The sequence below is a fragment of the Emys orbicularis genome, chromosome 14 (genome assembly GCF_028017835.1).
Source record: "Emys orbicularis isolate rEmyOrb1 chromosome 14, rEmyOrb1.hap1, whole genome shotgun sequence".
Taxonomy (NCBI): Eukaryota; Metazoa; Chordata; order Testudines; family Emydidae; genus Emys; species Emys orbicularis.
Window position 1 is genome coordinate 19,799,781 of NC_088696.1, and position 21,181 is coordinate 19,820,961.

Here is a 21,181-nt window from a genome sequence, read left to right on the forward strand (position 1 = left end):
ATCTAGCCCAGTATCCTTTCTTCCGACAGTGGCCAGTGCCAGGTGCCCCGAGGGAATAAACAGCACAGGTAATCATGAAGTGATCCATCCACTGTCGCTCATTGCCAGCTTCTGGCAAACAGAGGCTAGAGACACCATTCCTGCCCATCCTCGCTAATAGCCATTGATGGACTTATCCTCCATGAATTTATCTAGTTCAAGAGCCAGGGCGCTCCTGCCGGGACTTGAGCCTCATGGGGCGCACCTGCCGGGGCTCAGGACTTCAGCCCTGCAGGAGGTGCCTGCTGGGGCTTGGGGCTTCAGCCCTGGGGGGATGCTCTCAGGGCTTCAGCCTCTCTCCTGTTGAAGCCCCAAGCCCTGGCAGATAAGCCCCGTGGGGCTGAAGCCCAGAGTCTCCCTCCCCAGTGGGCAGAAGCTAGAGACGATGTATGGGGTCACATGCCTCTTCTCTCTCCTCTGACCCCCCGATCTTTTGCCAGGGTTTGCTGGCCCTGCTCTGTCACATGGTGCCGCAGGGCCCCCTCCCTGCGTGGCAGCTGCTGCAGCCTGCAAGCTGGGAGCTGTAGCCATGGGGAGAAGCTGAGGCAAACACCTGGGAGCTGCAGGGAGAGCCACTGCTTTTGCTGCTGCTTCAGGGGCTGTTGAGAGTAAGAGGGGGTGCATGCCTGGGGGGGGGCACGACTCAAGCTGTTGGGCGGGGCTGAACCTTTAAATTGTCCCCTCCCCCCACTCTCAGCAGGCACTGGTCGTCTCTGGCAGAAGCCCCCGCCTAGCCCCACACTCTGCCACAAGGCAGAAGCCCCAAGCTCCCCACCCCTGCAGTCTGTTAGACTCTGCAAGCCACACTTTAGCTGTAAAAATGCCGCATACAGCTCACGAGCTACGGTTCGGCCACCCCTGCTCTATGGGTTACTTTAACCATGTACATCATACTCATTAGCATTTATGATAATTGATTGCTATAGCATTATTGTGGTCACATCTTTTAACTTTCAGTTACATATATTCCTTAAAATATCACTAACCCGTGTTTGTGGCTTCTCACTTCACAACCATCAGCACTTAGCACATCTTATTGTGCAAGCATCTTGTGACTTAAGGTCAATTATTGGTTACTTACTTGTGTCAACATAAATTTTTAGGCCTCAATCAGTTTGGCTAACTATCTTACAGTCTTGGTCTCTCTACTTGTGTTACGAGCTTTAATCAATACTTATGCTTACCTATAAATCTCTACGGCTGGCTGCAGGTGGAACCATCTTGGTTTCCTCTCTGTCCCTTTGTCTTGCGGTCCCAGATGAGCTCCTGTGTCTCTCCAAAGGCCACCTATTATCCTAGCATCCTTTGTCTTCCTCCTGCAGACCCATACTGAGTTCATAAGTCCTGCCTGCTGCAGTTTCCCAAGCATAGGCATCAATTTTTCAATAACTGGGGTTCCCATTGTCTTTCTGGATCTTTCATTGATATAGGTTGGTTTCCACCAGATCTTTAAGGACCCATTCATACCATTCCAGACAGCTACTTGACATAAACATCTCATGTCTCCTGCTCTGCCCCAGAAGCAGCTTTTTAACCCTTTTGCACACCGTGGGTAGCAATCCCTAGTCAGGTAAGTCACTGGCAGGCATATCATTCATAAAAGTATTACAGAAAATTCCCACTTAGTCACACATGTGCAAGGCAGGTGAATACAGAATTGCATATGCACAGACATTTCTGAAAATATGGGCAGAATGTCATTGTAAATAACCAAAAAATGCTATTTGCACATGCTCTTTATGGCTGGGTCTTGCCAAATAGCAAGTCTTTGGACAAATATGTTTGTATGTCTAATCTTTTGTACAAACAGGAGCTATTCTAAAAGACCAGAAAATCTGGACCATTTTATCCCTTTGTTTGGGATGGAAGCCTGCTTTTTTCACTTTGCCACAATTTTTATTGTCTAGATGAAATATTCTGTTATTTTGCTGTTAAGGGTACTAGGGTAAAACAGCCATTTTTACAGGGCAAAAAATAATTGAATCCCCTGATCCATAAGGATTTCTTTTAGCATCACTACTATATAGCAAATATTTACACTAACTCCTCCGCTGCCTTTCGGGCTACCACGTTACAGCTTTCTCAAGGGAATGGTCTTTGGATACCTGGTAGCATAATTGCTTCGGACCAAGATGGAATGGTTTCTCTAGTCACAAAATATAAAATATGATGAGATGGTATTATGAACCAATTGCTTGCCACTTTGTTTTTAAACGGAAGCCAGGAGACAGCTGAGTTAAATTTTCAGTCAGAAGTAGAGGGGATTAGATGTGTGATTTACATTAATAGGAAGTTGTATATCTAATCTGCTGCCGTAAGCACTAAAAACTAACCCTTGTTTTCACATTGGGGCTGGAACACTCATGACTTTTGGCCAGGAACTGATGTGCTAAGGGGTTCACATTATGTAGCAACCATATGAATCCATGGCAACCACAGTGTCATTCTGAAGTTTTAGACCTACTGTAGCCATAGACTGGAATAATGTAAGAAAACAAAAGCAGAAGAATTGTTTGTATCAATCTTCAGCAATATTTTAAAAAGTAGATTTTTTTTGCCATTAAGGAGATTATTTGTATTTCATATATAAACAATGGAAATGGTAACTTCACAAGGATTGCCTAAATGTTTTAAATTAAAATTTTCTATCTGTATAAATTAACTTGAAGCATTAAGTTTAAAGATTAGCAGTCTGTAAAAAGCATGCTGCAGCAAATGAAATATTAAGTATATTTTCAAATGATCAGATTTTCTTTTAAAATACCACAATATGTATATGCAAGAGGGCACGATTTTTTCCTCATCAGCAAATAAGAGAGCTTTATAAACCAGTGGCTTAAAATTTTAATGTAAGTGCTGGAAGTGGAAAATACTTTCCATATAAACAGTAAATAATTAAAAAGGATTTTCTCACAAAAAAAGTGGAAAATCTGACTTTAAATCAGTGAAAATATGAATCATGATCTGCATGAACCTGAGGGCATTACTCTTTTGAGAAAATATTTACATAAGCATATTTATGAGCCTGTTTTGGGATTTGTTATGCATTAGATGGAGAGTATACTATGCAGCAAGTAGTATAAGAAAATTAATACATGTAAACATGTTTTGCACTATAAACTATTCTATATATTGGTGGGATTGAGGTGAGTTTATAGTTGCTTGGGGGAACTGACATGGGGAAATACCATATACCCACTATACGATTGACCACATATTCATAAATGCAGGTTACACAAACTCATCTGTCACATAGCACGGTAATTTCAATAGCCTATCCTCACATTTCCACTGCACATCTAACCACCATTTGCATTATGCAGTCTTCTCTATTCAAAATGTAGTCAAACTGTCTTTTCTCTTTTTTGGCCATACATTTTAAAATGGAAAATGCCAAAAAAATATGTTGTGTAACATAAAATTTTGTTTCAAAATAACCTACAATACCTGAAGACATAGGGGAATAATCTACTTGCTAAAATCATTTTTTTAAAAGACCCTGAAAATATCAGTACAAAAATTCATGTAATACATTATCTTAATTTACTTTTGATTTAGAATAAATAAAAAGTACTTATATGCCCTACCAGCTATTTAAAATTACAAAAAACCCACCCCAAAACCCCAATACAATCAGTTCACCCCTTTTACCAAGCAGCAGGCCATAATCATATAATATCCACATTATAATCAGCATTTTTTTTTTAGATGTGTAAGGTTACAAAACAGGTAACACAAACACACTGCATGACTTGGAAGTTGTGATACTGTGCACTGTATGAAGGACACACAGCCAGATGTAAACTACGCTCTCACTTCTATCGTTTACAAAAGAAGCCACTGTAACTTATGTGAACAAACACATTGAAAAGTCTCCTTTCACTACAGCAACACAATATGTTGCAATACCTAGTGCACTGATTTCCTGCAAGTTACCCAAAGGTATTAGGGAAATGTAACAATGATCTCCATCACAGACAAAAGGCCTTAACAAATAAAAGTAGTCCGAGTAGCTTTGATAGCACTATTATGAAACACCCTTCATATGAGATAATGCTTCTTTTTATGCAGTAACTTATAAATATGGAGGGATGGATCCTCAGCTGGCATAAATCATCATACCTCCATTGACTCAAATGGTGCTATGATAATTTACACCATCTGAAGATTTGCCCCAAAGAGTCTCAATAAGAACAAAAATAACCACAGAAAACAAACAAGAGACTGAGAATCTTCTTCGGGCTCTCAAATCCTTGATGGGCACATTTTGATTATACTAGAATTTCAGAATCTGAAACAAAAGTCAACAGGGAGAATAATGAGACAGTCAGAGAAATGCTTTACCTTCCTTGTCCTTCACAATAATTTAGTTCAAACAGGCTTTGGGAAAAAAATCACATTTTTTATTTCAAGATCCAAAAGATCAATACAGCAGTCTAAATTTAGGACTTGAGGGAAAATTTACTCAAAACTGTTTCATGATGAAAATGCCAAAGGCAGATGCTTTTGTTCAATCAGTTTCTTTGAAGGGGCTTCTAATCTTAATTCTGAGTTAAAGACTTTACTTGAAGCCTGTGTGTCAACCAGAGGTAGATCATGTATGCCTCTTTCAATGATCAAATGCTACAGCTGTGTAATAGTAATATTGGGGGGGAAAAAAACCACCTTGATGAAAGAAGTTGTACAAATGTTCAAGCTTTAGCCTTTGTTCCTTGATTAACAAATTTGTTCTTTTTTTCCAGTGAAGACTGACATAAACACGTGAATCCTTCTGCCAGGAAACCAGCAGCACAAAAAGTTTCTGGAAATGTCCGTGGAAAAGCCTCTTGGGAACAATGGATCCTACTGAATTTTTATAAGAATTCCTGCACTGACAAATCAGCATTTCCTGTTATCTCTATTTTTCTGCATTTACAAGCAGCAGATGATTATAGAAATTTTTGAGATTCAGGAAATGGATTAAAACTGTTCATAAACCTATAAACCATTGGATGTCACCACACAAAGGTACCCTCAATAAGCCTACTGAACACCATCATCATCTTTCTCTAAAACATGGAAAAGAAAATCTAGCCCTGTATTCACAAAGGCTGAGTAATTTTTAAATTGTGAAAGGTAGTGTCACATAACATTTTTTGTTGCAGTTGCTTCTGAATAGGATAACAGGAGCTGTATATATACATACTATGGATACTCAGATAGAAAGGTGACTACTAAGATACTATGTAGATAGCAGTATAAAACCCTAAGATAGTATAGAGACACATGTAGGAAGAGGAGTGGAAAAACAAACACACCAATGCCCATTTATCGGGGCAGGATTCTTATCTAAGTCCAGGTATGACCCATTGTTGGGAGACCTGCTGTTAACATTCCCAGGGCCTTTTCTGTCAAAAGAGTGTCCTTGTCAGAAGAATTTAAGTTGTTTTATATATATGTAACGAGAAAAAGAAGGAGAAGGAGTTCCCTCTGAGCCTCTCAGTTGCTATTGGCTAACTAGATCCATGGTTCTCAACCAGGGATACACGTACCCCTGGGGGTACCGAAAGGTCTTCCAAGAGGTATGTCAACTCATCTAGATATTTGCCTAGTTTAACAACAGGTTACATAAAAAGCACTAGAGAAGTCAGTGGAAAATAAAATTTCATTCAGACAATTGCTTGTTTATACTGCTTTATATACTATAATCAGTGGTTCTCAAACTGTGGGTCACGACCCAAAAATGGGTTGTGAGTTCATTTTAAGGGAGTTGCCAGGGATGCAGGGCCGGCTCTAGGATTTTTTCCGCCCAAAGCAAAACCAATTATGGCCGCCCCCCCCCGTTTTTAATTACCCCCACCCCCGGCCCCGCCTCAACTTCCCCAAATCCCCAGCCCTGCCTCCTCCCCCCAGGCTCTCAAGCCTAGGAGGGAGGGAGGGAGGGGGAGCAGCTGTTCCCCCTCCCTCCCAGGTTTGAGAGCCTGGGAGGGAGGGAGGGAGGGAGGGAGGGAGGGGGAGACTCCGAGTGGCCGCGGCGCGGGCGCCGCTTCTCCCCCTCCCTCCCAGGCTCTCAAGCCTGGGAGGGAGGGCGAGTAGCGGTGCGCAAGCGGCAGCGGAGGTGAGCTAGGGCGGCCGGGGCACATTTTTAGGGGCGGCATTCTGGCGCCGGCCATGCCGCCCCTAAAAATGTGCCGCCCCAAGCACCAGCTTGTTTTGCTGGTGCCTAGAGCCGGCCCTGCAGGGATGGTGTTAGACTCACTGGGATCCGGGGCAGAAAACTGAAGCCCGAGTCTCACCATGCAGGGCTGAAGCCGAAGCCTGAGCAACTTAGCTTCGTGGGGTCCCCTGTGGCACGGGGCCTGGCTAATTGCCCTGCTTGCCACCACCTAATGCCAGCCCTGAGTACAGAGAGTATGCTGGCCTTGGGAACCATGTTTTGAATGGTCTGTTATCTTTTGGGTCAACATATCTTTGTGAAGTCTCATTTTCTGCTATGACCAGGGCCAGCTCTACTGTTTTTGCTGCCCCAAGCAGTGCGCCGAATTGCTGCCCCGGACAGCAGGGGCAGTCCGTGTGCCTTTAGGGCGGCACACGCGTTTCCGTGGCGGCGGCGGCAATTCGGCGGCAGCTTCTGTCTTCAGCTGGAAGACAGAAGCTGCCGAATTGCCGCCGCAGGCAGCTGAACATAGAAGCTGCCGCAGAAACGCGCGTGCCGCCCTAACGGCACACGGACTGCCCCTGCTGTCCGTGGCGACAATTCGGCGCCCTGCTTGGGGCGGCAAAAACACACGGACTGCCGCCCCTTGCAGATTGCCGCCCCAAGCACCTGGTTGGAATGCTGGTGCCTGGAGCCGGCCCTGGCTATGACTGCCATCAAGACAAAGAGTAGGAATAGACTCAAGTGGAGAAAAACTTAATTGTTGCTTAATTGTTTACTACCTTTCAGAATGACAAGACTTACAAGTGAAAAACAGGCTCACATATCATACTGAAATGCAATTAAAATATTTATATTCCAATAGATTTATTTTATAATTATATGGTAAAAATGAGAAACTAAGCAATTTTTCAGTAATAGTGTGAGGTGACATTTTTGTATTTTTATGTCTGAGTTTGTAAGCAAGTAATTTTTAAGTGAGGTGAAACTTGGAGTACGCAAGACAAATCAGACTCCCGAAAGAGGTACATTAGTCTGGAAAGGTTGAGAACTACTGAATTAGATTGTAGAATGAGGAGAGAATGGGCCTCCTGAAATGAAGGGGCCACCAAACAATCCTTAATAGAGATGTCTGAAGTGCCACTTCAGAAACATGGCCGGGTTGGCCAGTAATCAGAATTGTAGTGGTTGATTTTCCTTCTTAGGTTTGGATATTTAAAAACTTTTATTAAAGTTAATGTTTAAAATCAAATTTACACAAGTTAAGAAGGAAGGTACTGTACATCTGGGGGTCAGGCTTGAGTTATGGGAGATTGCAAGTATGGGTTACAAGGTTCACAAGATACTATTACATTCCTTGTGTACCCAAACTGCTACTGCAGTCAGTGGGAATTCTTCTGATTATGCAAAAAAAGCAAAATCAGGCCTTTAACACTAAAGTTTTTTTTTAAAAGAGGAGGTAAGAGAACTGGTGTGACAAAAACCTGCCAGTTGCATCCAATTTTAGAGGGAAATAATCTAATGTGGTCTGTCTGATATTAGATCTGCCTCTGAATTACCTCAGTTGCAGATTCAAATGCAATGCAAAGAAAAAATTAAAATAATCCATCTGTGCAGTAAAACTGTTCTTGCTTCTAGTCTGGCTGCTAGTATCATTCATGAGGCTGACGTTTCATTCTCCTGCCAGTTCAGCCACCCCACAAATGAGTTTCATTTGTACAGTGTAAAGATTTCATTCCCTTAGCTCCCAAGGCTAGGAGATCAGGAAGTTTAAGGTAACTGACAAACCAACCAGCCAACCAACCACCAAACCATACAAGTAGTAAGTCTGAAATTAACAGGAATTTTGCATGAGTAAGGTCTTGAGGAACAGGCCTACATTTTCTAGAGATTTAAAAGTTCATACAAACTGTATCCCATAACACTCTATAGAATTAATTTATCTGACCCTCTGTTGTTATTCATGAAAGATAGGCAAAGGAAAAAAGATGAGAGAATTGAACTGTGCAGGAGAGTCGAGGCAAAGAAATACAGGAAGGCTGGTTCAGAGGGAAGATGCTGCAGAGGAGAAGGATCTTGCTCTAAGAATGGTGAGACTATGTGGATAGGCAGAGAGTAGATCAGAGGTGGGCAAACTACAGCCTGCGGGCCTGTCCTGCCCAGCCCCCGAGCTCCCGGCCCAGGAGGCTAGCCCCAACCCCTCCCCCGCTGTTCCCCCTCTCCCGCAGTCTCCGCTTGCTCACTCTGCCGCTGGCGCAATGCTCTGGGTGGCGGGGCTGTGAGCTCCTGGGGCAGCGCAGCTGCAGAGCCCGGCCTGACCTGGTCTCTGTGCTGCGTGGTGGCGGCAGCGGCGGCATGGCCCGGCTCCAGCTGGGTGGCGCGGCTGTAGTGCTGCCAGCAACCGGTGCTCCAGGCAGCGTGGTAAGGGGGCAGGGAACGGGGGGGGGGTTGGATAGAGGGCAGGGGAGTTCAGGGGTGGTGGTCAGGGGGCAGGGGTGTGGATAGGGGTCGGGGCAGTCGGGGGGGAACAGGGTTGAATGGGGGCAGGGGTCCTGGGGGGGCAGTCAGGAAGGGGGGGGTTTGGATGGGGCAGCAGGGGGCAGTCAGGGGCAGGGGTTCCGGGGGCAGCCAGGGGACAGGGAGAAGGGGTGGTTGGATGGGGTAGGGGTCCCGGGGGGGCCATCAGGAATAAGAGGAGGGGTTGGATGGGGCAGCGGGGGTCCGGGGGCGGTCAGGGGACATGGAGTGGGGGTGTGTGGATGGGGCAGTGGTCCCGGGGGGGGGGGGCGTCAGGGAACGGGGGGGTTGGATGGGGCAGGAGTCCCAGGGGAGGGGGGCGGCAGATAGGAGGTGGGGGCCGGCCCACAAACCCCTCCCCTAACTGGCCTTCCATACAATTTACGAAACCCGATGCGGCCCTCAGGCCAAAAAGTTTGCCCACCCCTGAAGAAGATGGATGGGATGGAGAGGAAGAAATTATTAATACTAGCATTTAACAAAACTGCCAGATTAATAACCCTGAAAACTGTAGTCCTCTCTTTACCCACAGAAGTACAGCACAGACAGAAGCTGTGTGAGCTTGCCCATCTCATCCCATTAATGAGCATCAAGCCTAACCCAAAAGGATTGCAACTAGGGGATGAGAAGGAGTAAAATATTTTACTAGTGGTTAATTTAAAGATTTCTCAGTTTCTTTGCAAACTGGAGAAAATTCCTTTGAAATTCAATGACTTATCAGTAAGAATGTATAAAACTGTGTTTTATCCAGTTTATATCTGGCCTTATTTTGGAGAAATAAATGTATTAGTTCCTTGTCAAATGGATGACTCACAAAATAAACTTCAGACTCCTAATTTGTTTAGATTTCCTACTAAGGGTCTGAGACCCTTGGACATAAAAGCATATGACTACTTGGCTTTTCTAGTTTTCCTGATTTACACAGTTCTGTCCAGACTTTCTAAAATCAATATTTCCATGTGATTGCCTCACAGCTCTCACATAGCATTTCAGTGCTGGAACTGCATCAGTAACTGTAACTTCTCACAGCATCTAGTGGACAACTTCTCCAGCAACACCTCCAACACAAGATTTTAATTATGCATATTTCCTAGCAACAGTGGACTATTTTGTTCTAACAAACTGATTTAAAACTTTCTGTCAATTATTTGGAAAATGTTCTCTGTAAAAAGCTGCCATCTTATTTGCTTCCTGAGTAGTGAAATATAAACAATGTCTGGTAAATGACCAGATGGAGACACATGTGACACTCTTGAATCTCTTTATGTAACTTGATTAATTTATTACCTTTATATTGGCCATTAGGTCAACTATTATTTTCATTTATCTATTTTAATATTAATGAATAAGTAGAGTTTCCAGTTTAGTTTATTTTTTTACGTGTTTGTCAGAAGAGGTGGGAAGAAATTAAATTGGGGCAGTGAATTTACCTCCTTCTAAAAGCTGCATTGAATCCAGTTTTGTGCAGATTTTTAAAAAATTTAAAGCTGAGCAGCATCAAGCCACTGTAGAGTTAAGGTGAATAGAGGGAAATTTATCTTTCCCCTGCACTACTAGGCTATAATAAATCCACGTACAGTCAGTCATTGTTTTAAAAGCACAGGTAGTTACCAGCCCATTTATCAGTGTATCAGTATAAAGCCTATGACTCACAATTGAGCAGTTCTGCTTCCATCCAGTAGAGGACAGTGGTGTACATAAACAACTGCCTGCTCCTGACAGTATATGTCACTATTTTAGAGAGGCATCTAATCTAAAGAATTTATTCAAGTCACGCAAGAGGTCTGTCACGCTTTAAACTGTAGTTCATGCCTCTGGGTCTTTTCTATTGCTGCTGTATTACAGATAGTTATCTGACCCCTAGCACAATAATACTTAGTTTCTACAGGTAGCTTATTATTTGTGCGCAAGGAAAAGTCAATTCAAGTTCTGAAGTAGTCTGAGAGGTGTCTGTCTCATCAAAAGACCAGATTTAGGGCTTGGATCCATTTCCCACTGAAGTCAGTGAAAACATTAGCATTGACATTGATGGACATTGGATCAAGCCTTTAAAGATTATGGGTAAACAAGTTCTCAGTTTCACAAGATACAGAATAAAAGGGTCTCTTAATGTTAAAGGGATTATACTGCTATAGTGCATTCTAATGGAATTTTTGAATAGCCATTTATTTCAGTGACCTCTATGCTATAAATGAAAGCAATTCATGTAAAAGGTAGATTTCTAGTCTGTTGCTTTTGGCATAGAGAAAACTAATAGTTTCAACTGGCCTGTTTCTTGTACAATGGAACCGACACAAGAGGCCACACTTATTAGGCAATCTCTTGACCAGGGAAGTATTCACAAATGTATACTCATTTGCACAGATGAATTCTACTCCTCCTATATTAGGATGAGCTGGGCCTTTAAGAGGTTCAAGTCCCATCATTTACCTGTGCCTGGGATTTTCTCTGAAATCATGTGAGCCAGGCCTCTGGGATTTGTAAGAGCCAAGCAGGGTGCTCTCAGGGGGGCTGTACGGGGTAGCAGGCTAGGCCTGGGGAAGGGCTAGTCAGTGGCTGGTCCCCAGAGCCAGGCGCTGTAGGCAGCAGCTCTAGGAACTAGAGGAGTAAGACAATCTGAGGCTTAGGGCAAAGGGTTGCCCCGAGATTTCTGGGCCGAGGGCTCCGCGTTGCTCTTAGGGCGAGGGCCAGTGCACGGCCACCGAAGGCAGGGCTCACGGCATGGCTTACAAAGGAGCATCTGTCGCCCCTCCACTGCCTCTGCGGGGCCCCGCTCGCGCGCAGCAGGCAGGGTTCCACGCGCACCTGCCCCAGGGACGCTACCCTTCCCAGGCGGCTGCGGCCCGGCGCTCGCGCTCCTCCAGTTCCCAGTCACGCGAGCAGGGCAGCGCGGCTATAACGGTCCCACCGGAGTGGCATCGCCGGCAGCGCCCCCACCCCCCCGCTCGGCTACCCCCTGCGTCAAGCCAGAGCCGGGCTGTCTTCGAGCAAGGGGGAGGGTGCGAAGGAGGAATTCCTATAGCGGGCCCCCCATGCACAGCCCTGTCAGCGGCGGGGGCACCCCATCCTCGCGCTCCCAGCCCCCGGGAGCCGACGTCCGCGAGTTCGCCACCGCCCCATCAGCTGACGAGGCAGCGGATCACATGACAGACGAAGTCCAGCGAGGCAACATGGCTGCAGCTCAGGGGTAAGTAGCGGTTCTCCGGCAGCCGGTGCGGGACCCCCTGACCCAGCTCTGGCCCCGGCGGGGTGAGGCGAGGCGGATCTGCCCCTCCCGGGAAGGCGAGGCGAGGCCAGGTCCTCTCCTAGTCCCTTTGCAGACTGACCCACCTAGCTGAGTTACAGCCTCCTGCTAGTTTGAGCCAGGTGTTTCAGGAGAGTCCCTGTGATATTGGCCATGGACAGACACGAAAAGTGCCTGTGGCAGCTTGTAAAGAGCAGTGGCTGGCGCCTGTGTCCGTGGTCAAAACTCCCTCTCCCGTGTTGTATTGGGGGTGGCCTTCTGCCCTGGTGGCTTCACTCCAGTGGTGCTGTGGGCAGCTAGTGTATGTAGCATCACTTTTTCTGAGAGATTGAGAGCTGCTCAGCTGTGTGTCATAGGCCCTGTACTGCTGTCAGACAAAGGAGTTTCTCCTGTAACTCAACTGTTGAAGTCTTGCGCTTGGAGTAGCGTGGGTGTGAGTTCTACTGTTGTTGTCACAATGAAAGTCTGGTTTGCTCTGGTATGTGACATAGTAATAGCATTGAATTTTCAAAGTGACCCCCAGGTTTATGCATCTATAGTTATACTTAGTGCCCTACCAAATTCACAGCCAGGAAAAATGCGTTACAGACTGGTGAAATCTGGTCTTTTGTGTGCTTTTACTCTATACTATATAGATTTCATGGGCAAGACCAGCGTTTCTCAAATTGGGGGTCTTTACCTAAAAGGAAGTTGCAGAGGGGTTGCAAGTTATAGGGGGGTTGCAGTATTGCCATCCTTGCTTCTTTGCTGCTTTCAGAGCTGCGCAGCCAGAGAGCAGCAGCTATTGGCTGGGTGCCCAGCTCTGAAGGCAGTGCCCTGCCAGCAGCTGTGCAGAAGTAAGGGTGGCAATTCTAGACCATGCCACCTTTACTTCTGCGCTGCTGCCTTCAGAGCTTGGTGGCCAGGGAGTGGCGGCTGCTGAGGGCTTAGCTCTGAAGGCAGCAGCACAGAAGGGTGGCAATACCATACCATGCCATCCTTACCTCTGCGCTGCTGCTAGTGATGGCTCTGCCTTCAGAGCTGGGCTCCCAGCCAGCAGCTGCTGCTTGCTGGGCCCCCAGCTCTAAAGGCAAGCATCACCGTCAGCAGCAGCACAGAAGTAAGTGTAGCAGTACGTAGCCCCCCCCCCATAATAATATTGAGACCCCCCTCAACTCCTTTTTGGGTCAGGACCCCTACAATTACAACACTGTGAAATTTTAGTTTTAAATATCTGAAATCATGAAATTTACAATGTTAAAAATCCTATGACTGTGAAATTGACCAAAATGGACCCTGAATTTGGTAGGGCCCTAGTTATATGTAAACTTAACTATAGCAGAGCTCTTGCTCTGCCGTAATAAATGTGTTTAGATTTAAAATCCTGAAGGCTAAAAGGGTCTCTGTAAATTACTTGCACACAGAAGTCTATGTGAAATGGACATTAAGGCCATTTTGAACATGCCTGCCTTGACATCAAGCAGTTTTAACTATTTTTGTAGTGCCATCACAGTTATGCTGAGGATCATTTTTATCAGATGAAATGAAATACAGGGGCAAAGTCTCAAGTTGGAAAATGAGAGAATTAAAGTTAATTAGATATTAAATGTCTCATTGAAATATCGAAGCAAAAAATTTCATTACGAGGGGGGAAACTGTAAAATGGGTTAATCATTTGTACAGCATATCATGTGATTTCCTTCAACTTGTGTGGATTAGTACCAATTAAATTTAACATTAACTTGCCTGTGGAAATGAGAGCTCCACTAGGTTGCAGGAAGTATGGTGAATTGTGTTTAGAAACAGATTTGTGCTGAGTAGGCAATCTGATCATAGCTCAATTTTTATAACAAAATTAAACCATTTTACAGTTCTTTTTTTAAATAAGCCATTAAATGTATCAAAATGAGGGAGCCTCCCTCCAAATAACAAGAAAAGGTAGCTCTGGAAATGCATTCATAAATCTTGTATGATTGCATGAAAATCAGCATCTTGTGAAGTTTCTCTCTCCCCACCCCCTCACAGTTAAATAGTTCCTTTTTTAAAGGCTCTCACATGTTTCTATTGAAGTCAATGGCAGACTCCCAACTTGCGCGAAAGAGAGTAGGTTGCAGGCAGGAAGATTAAAAGGACATCAATTTAAAATTGATGAAGTTTTTGACTACTATAATTACAAGCAATATTTAGGATTACAGCAATTAAAAGATTAGCGGTGAGGAAAATATTCTTTTCGATTGTTTGGTTTACTCTGTGTATTTGACAGCACATTGTGCATGGGGGCGGGAAAGGGGCGGAGTTGGGGTGGGGCTGGGGCCCCGTGGAGCATCCTCCTTTTTTAAAATTAAAATATGGTAACCCTAACCTGTCTGAAATACATAAACTTTTCACATAAGGTTTGAATGCCTGAGATGAAAGAAAGTGACATTTTAAAAAACGATGTGGCTTACTGTTCTAGCTATGTTTCACTTTCAGTTTAATAAAAGTACAGAGTAAAGTAAACAGCTATTGTTCTAATCACCTTTTGATCATGTGTCTCTGACGTGAACTCGGTGGAATAGTAATCTCTTTTGCCGGGTTGTTAAATGAATTTTTGCAGATCTTTCTAGAAAGATATTAGTACTGTGTATGTTTTCTAGTAGTATTGTCAGGTAGCAAATATGGCCCCCCACACACCCACATGTCCCATTGACTTTAATGACATACTGATAAGTGTAAATGTGCAGGATTGGGGCCTAATTTTATCCATATAACTAACCTTCCTCATTCTGCATCTTATATTTGCTTAAAGTACAAGTGTAAGAAACACTTAAACAATAATTATAACATACCTGACGTGTAGTCACAATAACAGCTTTTGAAGAAAACATCTTTGGTTTCTGAGCTGCTGATGTAGATATGCAAAGAGGACTAAGTCAGTAGTTTTGCAGCCTGTCATGCAACTTTTAGTTGGCAATGCAGCTGATAGTTGTTGGACTTTTATATTCTGCATTTGAAGAAGGGTTTGATTAGTGTTGCATTCCTAAATACTATACAAGTTGCATTTCCAGTGTCACAATGTGCAAAAGGAAACCGACTAAAGGATAATGCATGCTACATTCTTAGTAGTGTTGCAACAATTGAGTTTCTGTGCAGTTACTAGCCTGAGGAAGACATGATTAAAATGAAGGATGGAAAGAAGTTAATAGGAGACGTGAATGCACAGAGGCTGATCCTGCATCTATTGGGAAAACTCTCATGGATACTGCTCCCTTTATAGTCAGTCAGCCTAGCTTTCTATAAGTTAGCCATCCTTGTAGTAAGAAAAGCTCAGAAAAGGAAAAATGGGATTTGGGAGGGAAGAGTGAGTGAACAAAGATAGCAGAGAATGGAAGCTGTTTTTTGTTTTTGTTTTATTTTAAATAAAGCACTCAAATCCCTAACTTTGTACTCCATATAATTTTCAGTCTGGACATTTGATATCTTCCCTAGCAAGGTTGTATGAATTCATGCTGTGGACTCTATAAAGTGTTCAGCAAAGAATCTGAGGAGCTAAATAGAACTTTGCAAAAACGTTCACCCAAACCCTGCTGTGTCCTACAAACCTTGCTGTGGGGGTCCAGCACTCTCCGCTAATCTCACTCTGTTTAGAAGCCACAAAGTAAAGTCCAACGTGGTAATATTTTTTTTGAAACCACAGTTTTGTATTAGTGCCAAATTATGCTGCCAGTTATATCCATGCAGTCATATTGACTTTAGTGGAATGTAATCGTGACATCTTTTAGATGCAACTGAGGGTAGAACTTTGCCTGTATGTCTGTAAAAATGCTCTCAGATGAATTCATTTTCATCCTTATTTTAATTCATGTTTGACAATATATTAAATTGCTAGTAAAAGATCCTTTGTAAAATGGCTCGGAATTAAGTTAGCAAGTGTAGTTGTATGTAGACTGATAGTTTACTCCTGAGGGCATTCTGTGCCAAAAAATTAAAAATTATGCACCAAAAATTAAAAATTCTGTACACAATATTTTAAAATTCTGCAAATTTTATTTGTCAAATAAATATGAAGGCTCCAGCATGGCATTGGGGAGCAGAGGGTACTGGCTGCACAGAGGTGGGAGATCACTATGCAGCTTCCCTCCGCCCCCACCCCCGGGACATGGATTTAGCGGTGAGACTGTACCCAATCCTGACACAGCTCAAGGACCGGGCCTGCCCCAGAAACACCCCAGGGCCCTGCCCCTCCATGCCAGGTGCACCAGGTGTTGGCAGGCAGGCTCAGCAAGGCAGGATCTAAGTGTGGGGGGATTCAGGTGTGGGTTGAGAGGGTTTTGTGTGGGGCAGTCTGGGTGTGGGTGACTCAGTGGGGGATCTGGGTGTGGGGGGGATCTGGATGCACAGGGGCTTGTTGGAGGGTTCTGTATGCAACAGTAATGGGACTCTGCAGGGGGGTCCAGTTGAAGATGTTTGGGGCTCAGCGGAGGGGGGGATGTCTGTGTGTGGGGAACACCTACATGCCTCCAGCTTCCATCCAGGACACACCACACGATCCATTGTCTACAGCCAAGCTCTAAGATATAACCGCATTTGCTCCAATCCCTCAGATAGAGACAAGCACCTACAAGATCTCTATCAAGCATTCTTAAAACTACAATACCCACCTGCTGAAGTGAAAAAACAGATTGACAGAGCCAGACGAGTACCCAGAAGTCACCTCCTACAAGACAGGGCCAACAAAGAAAATAACAGAACACCACTAGCTGTCACCTTCAGCCCCCAACTAAAACCTCTCCAGCGCATCATCAGAGATCTACAACCTATCCTGAAAGATGATCGTTTACTCTCACAGATCTTGGGAGACAGACCTGTCCTCGCTTACAGACAACCCCCCAACCTAAAGCAAATACTCACCAGCAACCACACATCACTGAACAAAAACACTGACCCAGGAACCTATCCTTGTAACAAAGCCCGATGCCAACTCTGTCCACATATCTATTCAAGTGACACCATCATAGGGCCTAATCACATCAGCCATACCATCAGTGGCTCGTTCACCTGCACATCTACCAATGTGATATATGCCATCATGTGCCAGCAATGCCCCTCTGCCATGTACATTGGCCAAACCGGACAGTCTCTACGCAAAAGAATTAATGGACACAAATCTGACATCAGGAATCATAATACTCAAAAACCAGTGGGAGAACACTTTAACCTGTCTGGCCATTCTTTGACAGACCTGCGGGTGGCTATCTTAAAACAGAAAAACTTCAAAAACAGACTCCAAGGAGAGACTGCTGAGCTGGAATTGATATGCAAACTAGACACAATCAACTCAGGGCTAAATAGGGATTGGGAATGGCTGAGCCATTACAAACATTGAATCTATCTCCCCTTGTAAGTATTTTCACACTTGCTTCTTATCAAACTGTCTGTACTGAGCCATCTTGATTATCACTTCAAAAGTTTTTTTTTTTTTTCTTACTTAATTGGCCTCTCAGAGTTGGTAAGACAACTCCCACCTGTTCATGCTCTCTGTATGTGTGTGTATATATATATCCTCAATATATGGTTCACTCTATATGCATCCGAAGAAGTGGGTTGTAGCCCACGAAAGCTTATGCTCTAATAAATTTGTTAGTCTCTAAGGTGCCACAAGTACTCCTGTTATTTTCGTGTGACTTAAGAGACCCTGCATTGGCTTTATGTCTCCTAGGATCACTCCTATAGGGCCAGTCTACACTAGAAGCACTACATCAGTACAGCTGCACCACTGCAGCACGTCTGGTGAAGATGTTCTATGCCCCTGGGAAAAGAGCTCTCCCATTGGCATAATAAATCCACCTCTGCAAGAGGCTGTAGCTATGTTGGCGGGAGAAGCTCTCCTACTGACATAATGCTGTCCACACCGGTGCTTGGGTTGGTGTAACTTTATGTTGCTCAGGGGGTGGCTTATTCACATCCCTGAGTGACATAAGTTATGCCTAAATAAGTGGTAGTGTAGACCTGGCCTTAGTCTTGTACTCAATGATCCTGCCTGGGCTGTATAGACCGGTTTTATAGCCCCCTTATAAAACAATGCAGTGCAATGTACGCAGCCACACCTGAGAAACTGGCCTTAGTTCTAATTAAGTTTTACTGCATTATTGAAGATTAAGGATATTTGTTGCTAAGGTTGAATGGATTTGCTTTATCATTCCTATGGTTGGAGTTAGCCCCCAATGAAAGCTTATTCTGTGCTTCTGCCCAGTGTTCCTGTGCAAATGTGCTGCATAGCTAGTGACTCATAGGTCCCTGTAATTATCACGTAGCATGTTGCTGGGGTTGTGGGAGAAGGTAAATAAAATAATCAGATTTGAGCTTTATGCATCATCAGCTAAATTCCTATATAATATAGTCTTAAAGCTGGATTAGTGTATTCTATCTTTCACCTTTTAAAATTTACACTGTTATATCAGTGTTATAAAAAATAAAACATAAAACATTTTATTAGCTTCTTTATGCTGTATCTGCAGTTAGAAATTGTGGGTTAGATTTCTGATTATAAAGTTTGTTCTACACAGCTATAAATCAAAGGTTACCTTTCAGACGTGTAATTTTCCATGAAAGCCATATAATAATTAATATGTGAAGGTGCATTGCTCTAATACTCTCAGGTTAATGTGGGTTAATTTTTTTCATCTGAGCAACAGTGTAGCGTAGTAACAATGTGGCTGAATTGAGCACTATCATCTCTCTCAGAAATATTGTAAATGTAAAAAATGATCCTCCAACTGCTGAGACGAATACGCGCAATAAGATGTCTGGAAAGAGGTTGAACTATATTGAACTAGTTGAACTTTAATCCTGGGTTTTTATTAATACTGCAGTTTTGAAGTTCCAGATCACCTTTTCCCTGTTGTAAATATAAAATAGAGGAATACTGTTTTAGACTTTTTTCCTTTTAGCTGGTTATGAATCAGCAACATATATTTATGGTATTTTAAAAACCTGAGTTATTTAACTAGTGTCTCTCCCTTCTCCTTTCACTCAGCCATAGACAATAGCAGTTCCTTTAAGATTCAGGGCAAAATAATGAATGATCATATAAAAACAACTCGTTTAGCTTCACATGGGCCAAAGATGTAGCTAAAAGAACTATCTAAACATGGATAAATCAATTTTATGTAAAGCTACCCTTTGGCTAGGGTATTTGTTGTTGTTGTTTTTAAAGAAGTGTATCTCTATACTAAATTTTACTCAAACAAATTGAACCATTGAAGAAAGTTTCTAAAAGACTGTCCAGGCTTTGCTTTTGCACAGCAATTTGCTATATGGTCTCACGTAGTTATGAAGAAACACACAGTCATGTGTAACAGTAGGCTACTGATCTTTAGGTTACGTTCCTGTTGTCCATCTATACGAAAACTATAGCTGGTCTTTGAAATCCCGTATATACATACAAATAGTGAGGGAGTATCAAAAATGTTGTCATTCTGTGTGCCATTTCAACCGCCATCTTTTCTAGGCAGTCCTTCGTTCAGCTTCTGTAGGTTTTCCCAGATGCTGTGTAATATTTGTTAAAGAAATTGTCCCATTCTAAATGTAACCTTTCAGTTCTATTGTTCTCAAAACTCATATTTTTCTCTCTCCCATGTTTGCTCTTATTTCAAATATCTCGGCAGACTAACACTGTTGTAATTTATTGCATGTCTCCCTTCACCCCAAATAAAATCACTTCTGTTTTCTTTAAAGGAAGCTAACTTCTGTGTCACATTACGGACTATAACTGTAGCCAGCAATATTTATTTTTAGCACCTATTTATCATTTACTACTTGTACGACTTAAGTTTTGATATTTCATACTCCCTCTCAGCAATACCATGCACTGTAACTACAGGGTTCTCTCTCTCTACAATCCTAAAACCTAGTCCAGTTGTGATGGACAAATGACTTTTTTCAGGTTTGACTTCCTTCTCTGTTAGACTTCAAATAAACCCTGTGTCTCTCGATATTAACCAGTATATTATTTTGCAATACAGTTATCTTTTTTTTTTAAATCCTTTCTAGACCATCTTTTTGGTTGGGAAATGAGACGCTGAAAGTGCCCGCAGCACTCTTTGCTTTGAATAGAAAACGGCTTTGTGATCGATTAAGGGGGAATAAAGACGTCCAGAAGAATGCTATTGTTTTGATGCAGGGTGGCGAGGAAGCCCAAAGATACTGCACTGATACTGGCATTGTCTTTCGTCAGGTAAGATTTAAGTTCATTATACAGAAACAACTCTTGAATTACTTTTCTAAGCTCGTCTCTCTCTCTCTCTCTCTCTCTCTCTCTCTTTCTCTCTCTTTCTTTGAGTTTTTCCCTCCCTTTATTTTAGACTAGGGGCCAGATGTTTAAATGTATTGAGGTGTTGCTGTCCTCCGCATTGCAATGTCTAACTGATTTAGGAGCCTAAATCTCATTTTCAAAAGGAATGTAGGCACCTAAGAGCCAAAATCTTATTGACAGTTGATGGGATTTAGACTAAGTGCCTAAATCACTTTTGAAAATGAGATTTCATTGAATTTCATAAATGTGGGGCTGGAAGGGACCTTGAGAGGCCCTCAAGTCCAGACCCTTGTTCTGAGGCAGGCCCAAGTGAACCTAGACCTCCTTCACAGGTGTTTGTCCAACCTTCTTAAAAACCTCCAATGATGGGGATTCCACAATCTCTGTAGGAAGCCTATTCCAGTGCTTAATAGTAGTAGTAGTAGTGTAGTACTTTGTATTTTTGTACTTATTTTATAACCCTGTTGTCCTGTAGTTGTGTACACACTGATTTAGGCTGAGTGCAGAAATGCCTAAATACCTTTAAAAATCAGGGCCTAGTACATTCCACCCTGTTTAAAAGGCATTGCTTTTACTGTTACTGACTACTTCAAACCCTAGATTAACCATTGTAACAACAATACTTCTATGGCTTAGGGTTGCTCTTCTTTTTAATTGCTTATTTACTATATGTTTTCACGTTGCCTAGGTCAATGGGGCCCCAACCTGGTTGAGACCTCTAGGCACTAGTGCATTATAAATATTTGATAATAACAGTACATGTAGAAAGTGAGCCTTTATCCTAAGGGCATGTCTACACTTACCTCCGGAGCAATCGATCCAGCAGGGGTCGATTTATTGCGTCTAGTGAAGATGCAATAAATCGACCGCCGAGCGCTCTCCCGTGGATTCCGGTACTCCACCGGAGTGAGAGGTGCAGGCGCAGGGCCGGCTCCAGGCACCAGCCCACCAAGCTTGTGCTTGGGGCGGCACC

At 43.4% G+C, this 21,181-nt stretch overlaps 1 protein-coding gene across 2 annotated transcripts in view; it reads left to right on the forward strand.

Moving 5' to 3' along the window:
• Window positions 1-11,835: 11,835 nt before the first annotated feature.
• Window positions 11,836-21,181, forward strand: part of PEPD (peptidase D) — a 220,681-nt gene continuing 211,335 nt past the window's right edge. The window contains exons 1-2 of one of the 2 annotated variants that reach the window (XM_065416423.1): window positions 11,836-11,879; window positions 19,947-20,130. In XM_065416423.1, coding sequence (XP_065272495.1) covers window positions 11,836-11,879; window positions 19,947-20,130 — 228 coding nt within the window. The remainder of the gene's footprint in view (window positions 11,880-19,946; window positions 20,131-21,181) is intronic. The other variant, XM_065416424.1, reaches the window with a different exon arrangement.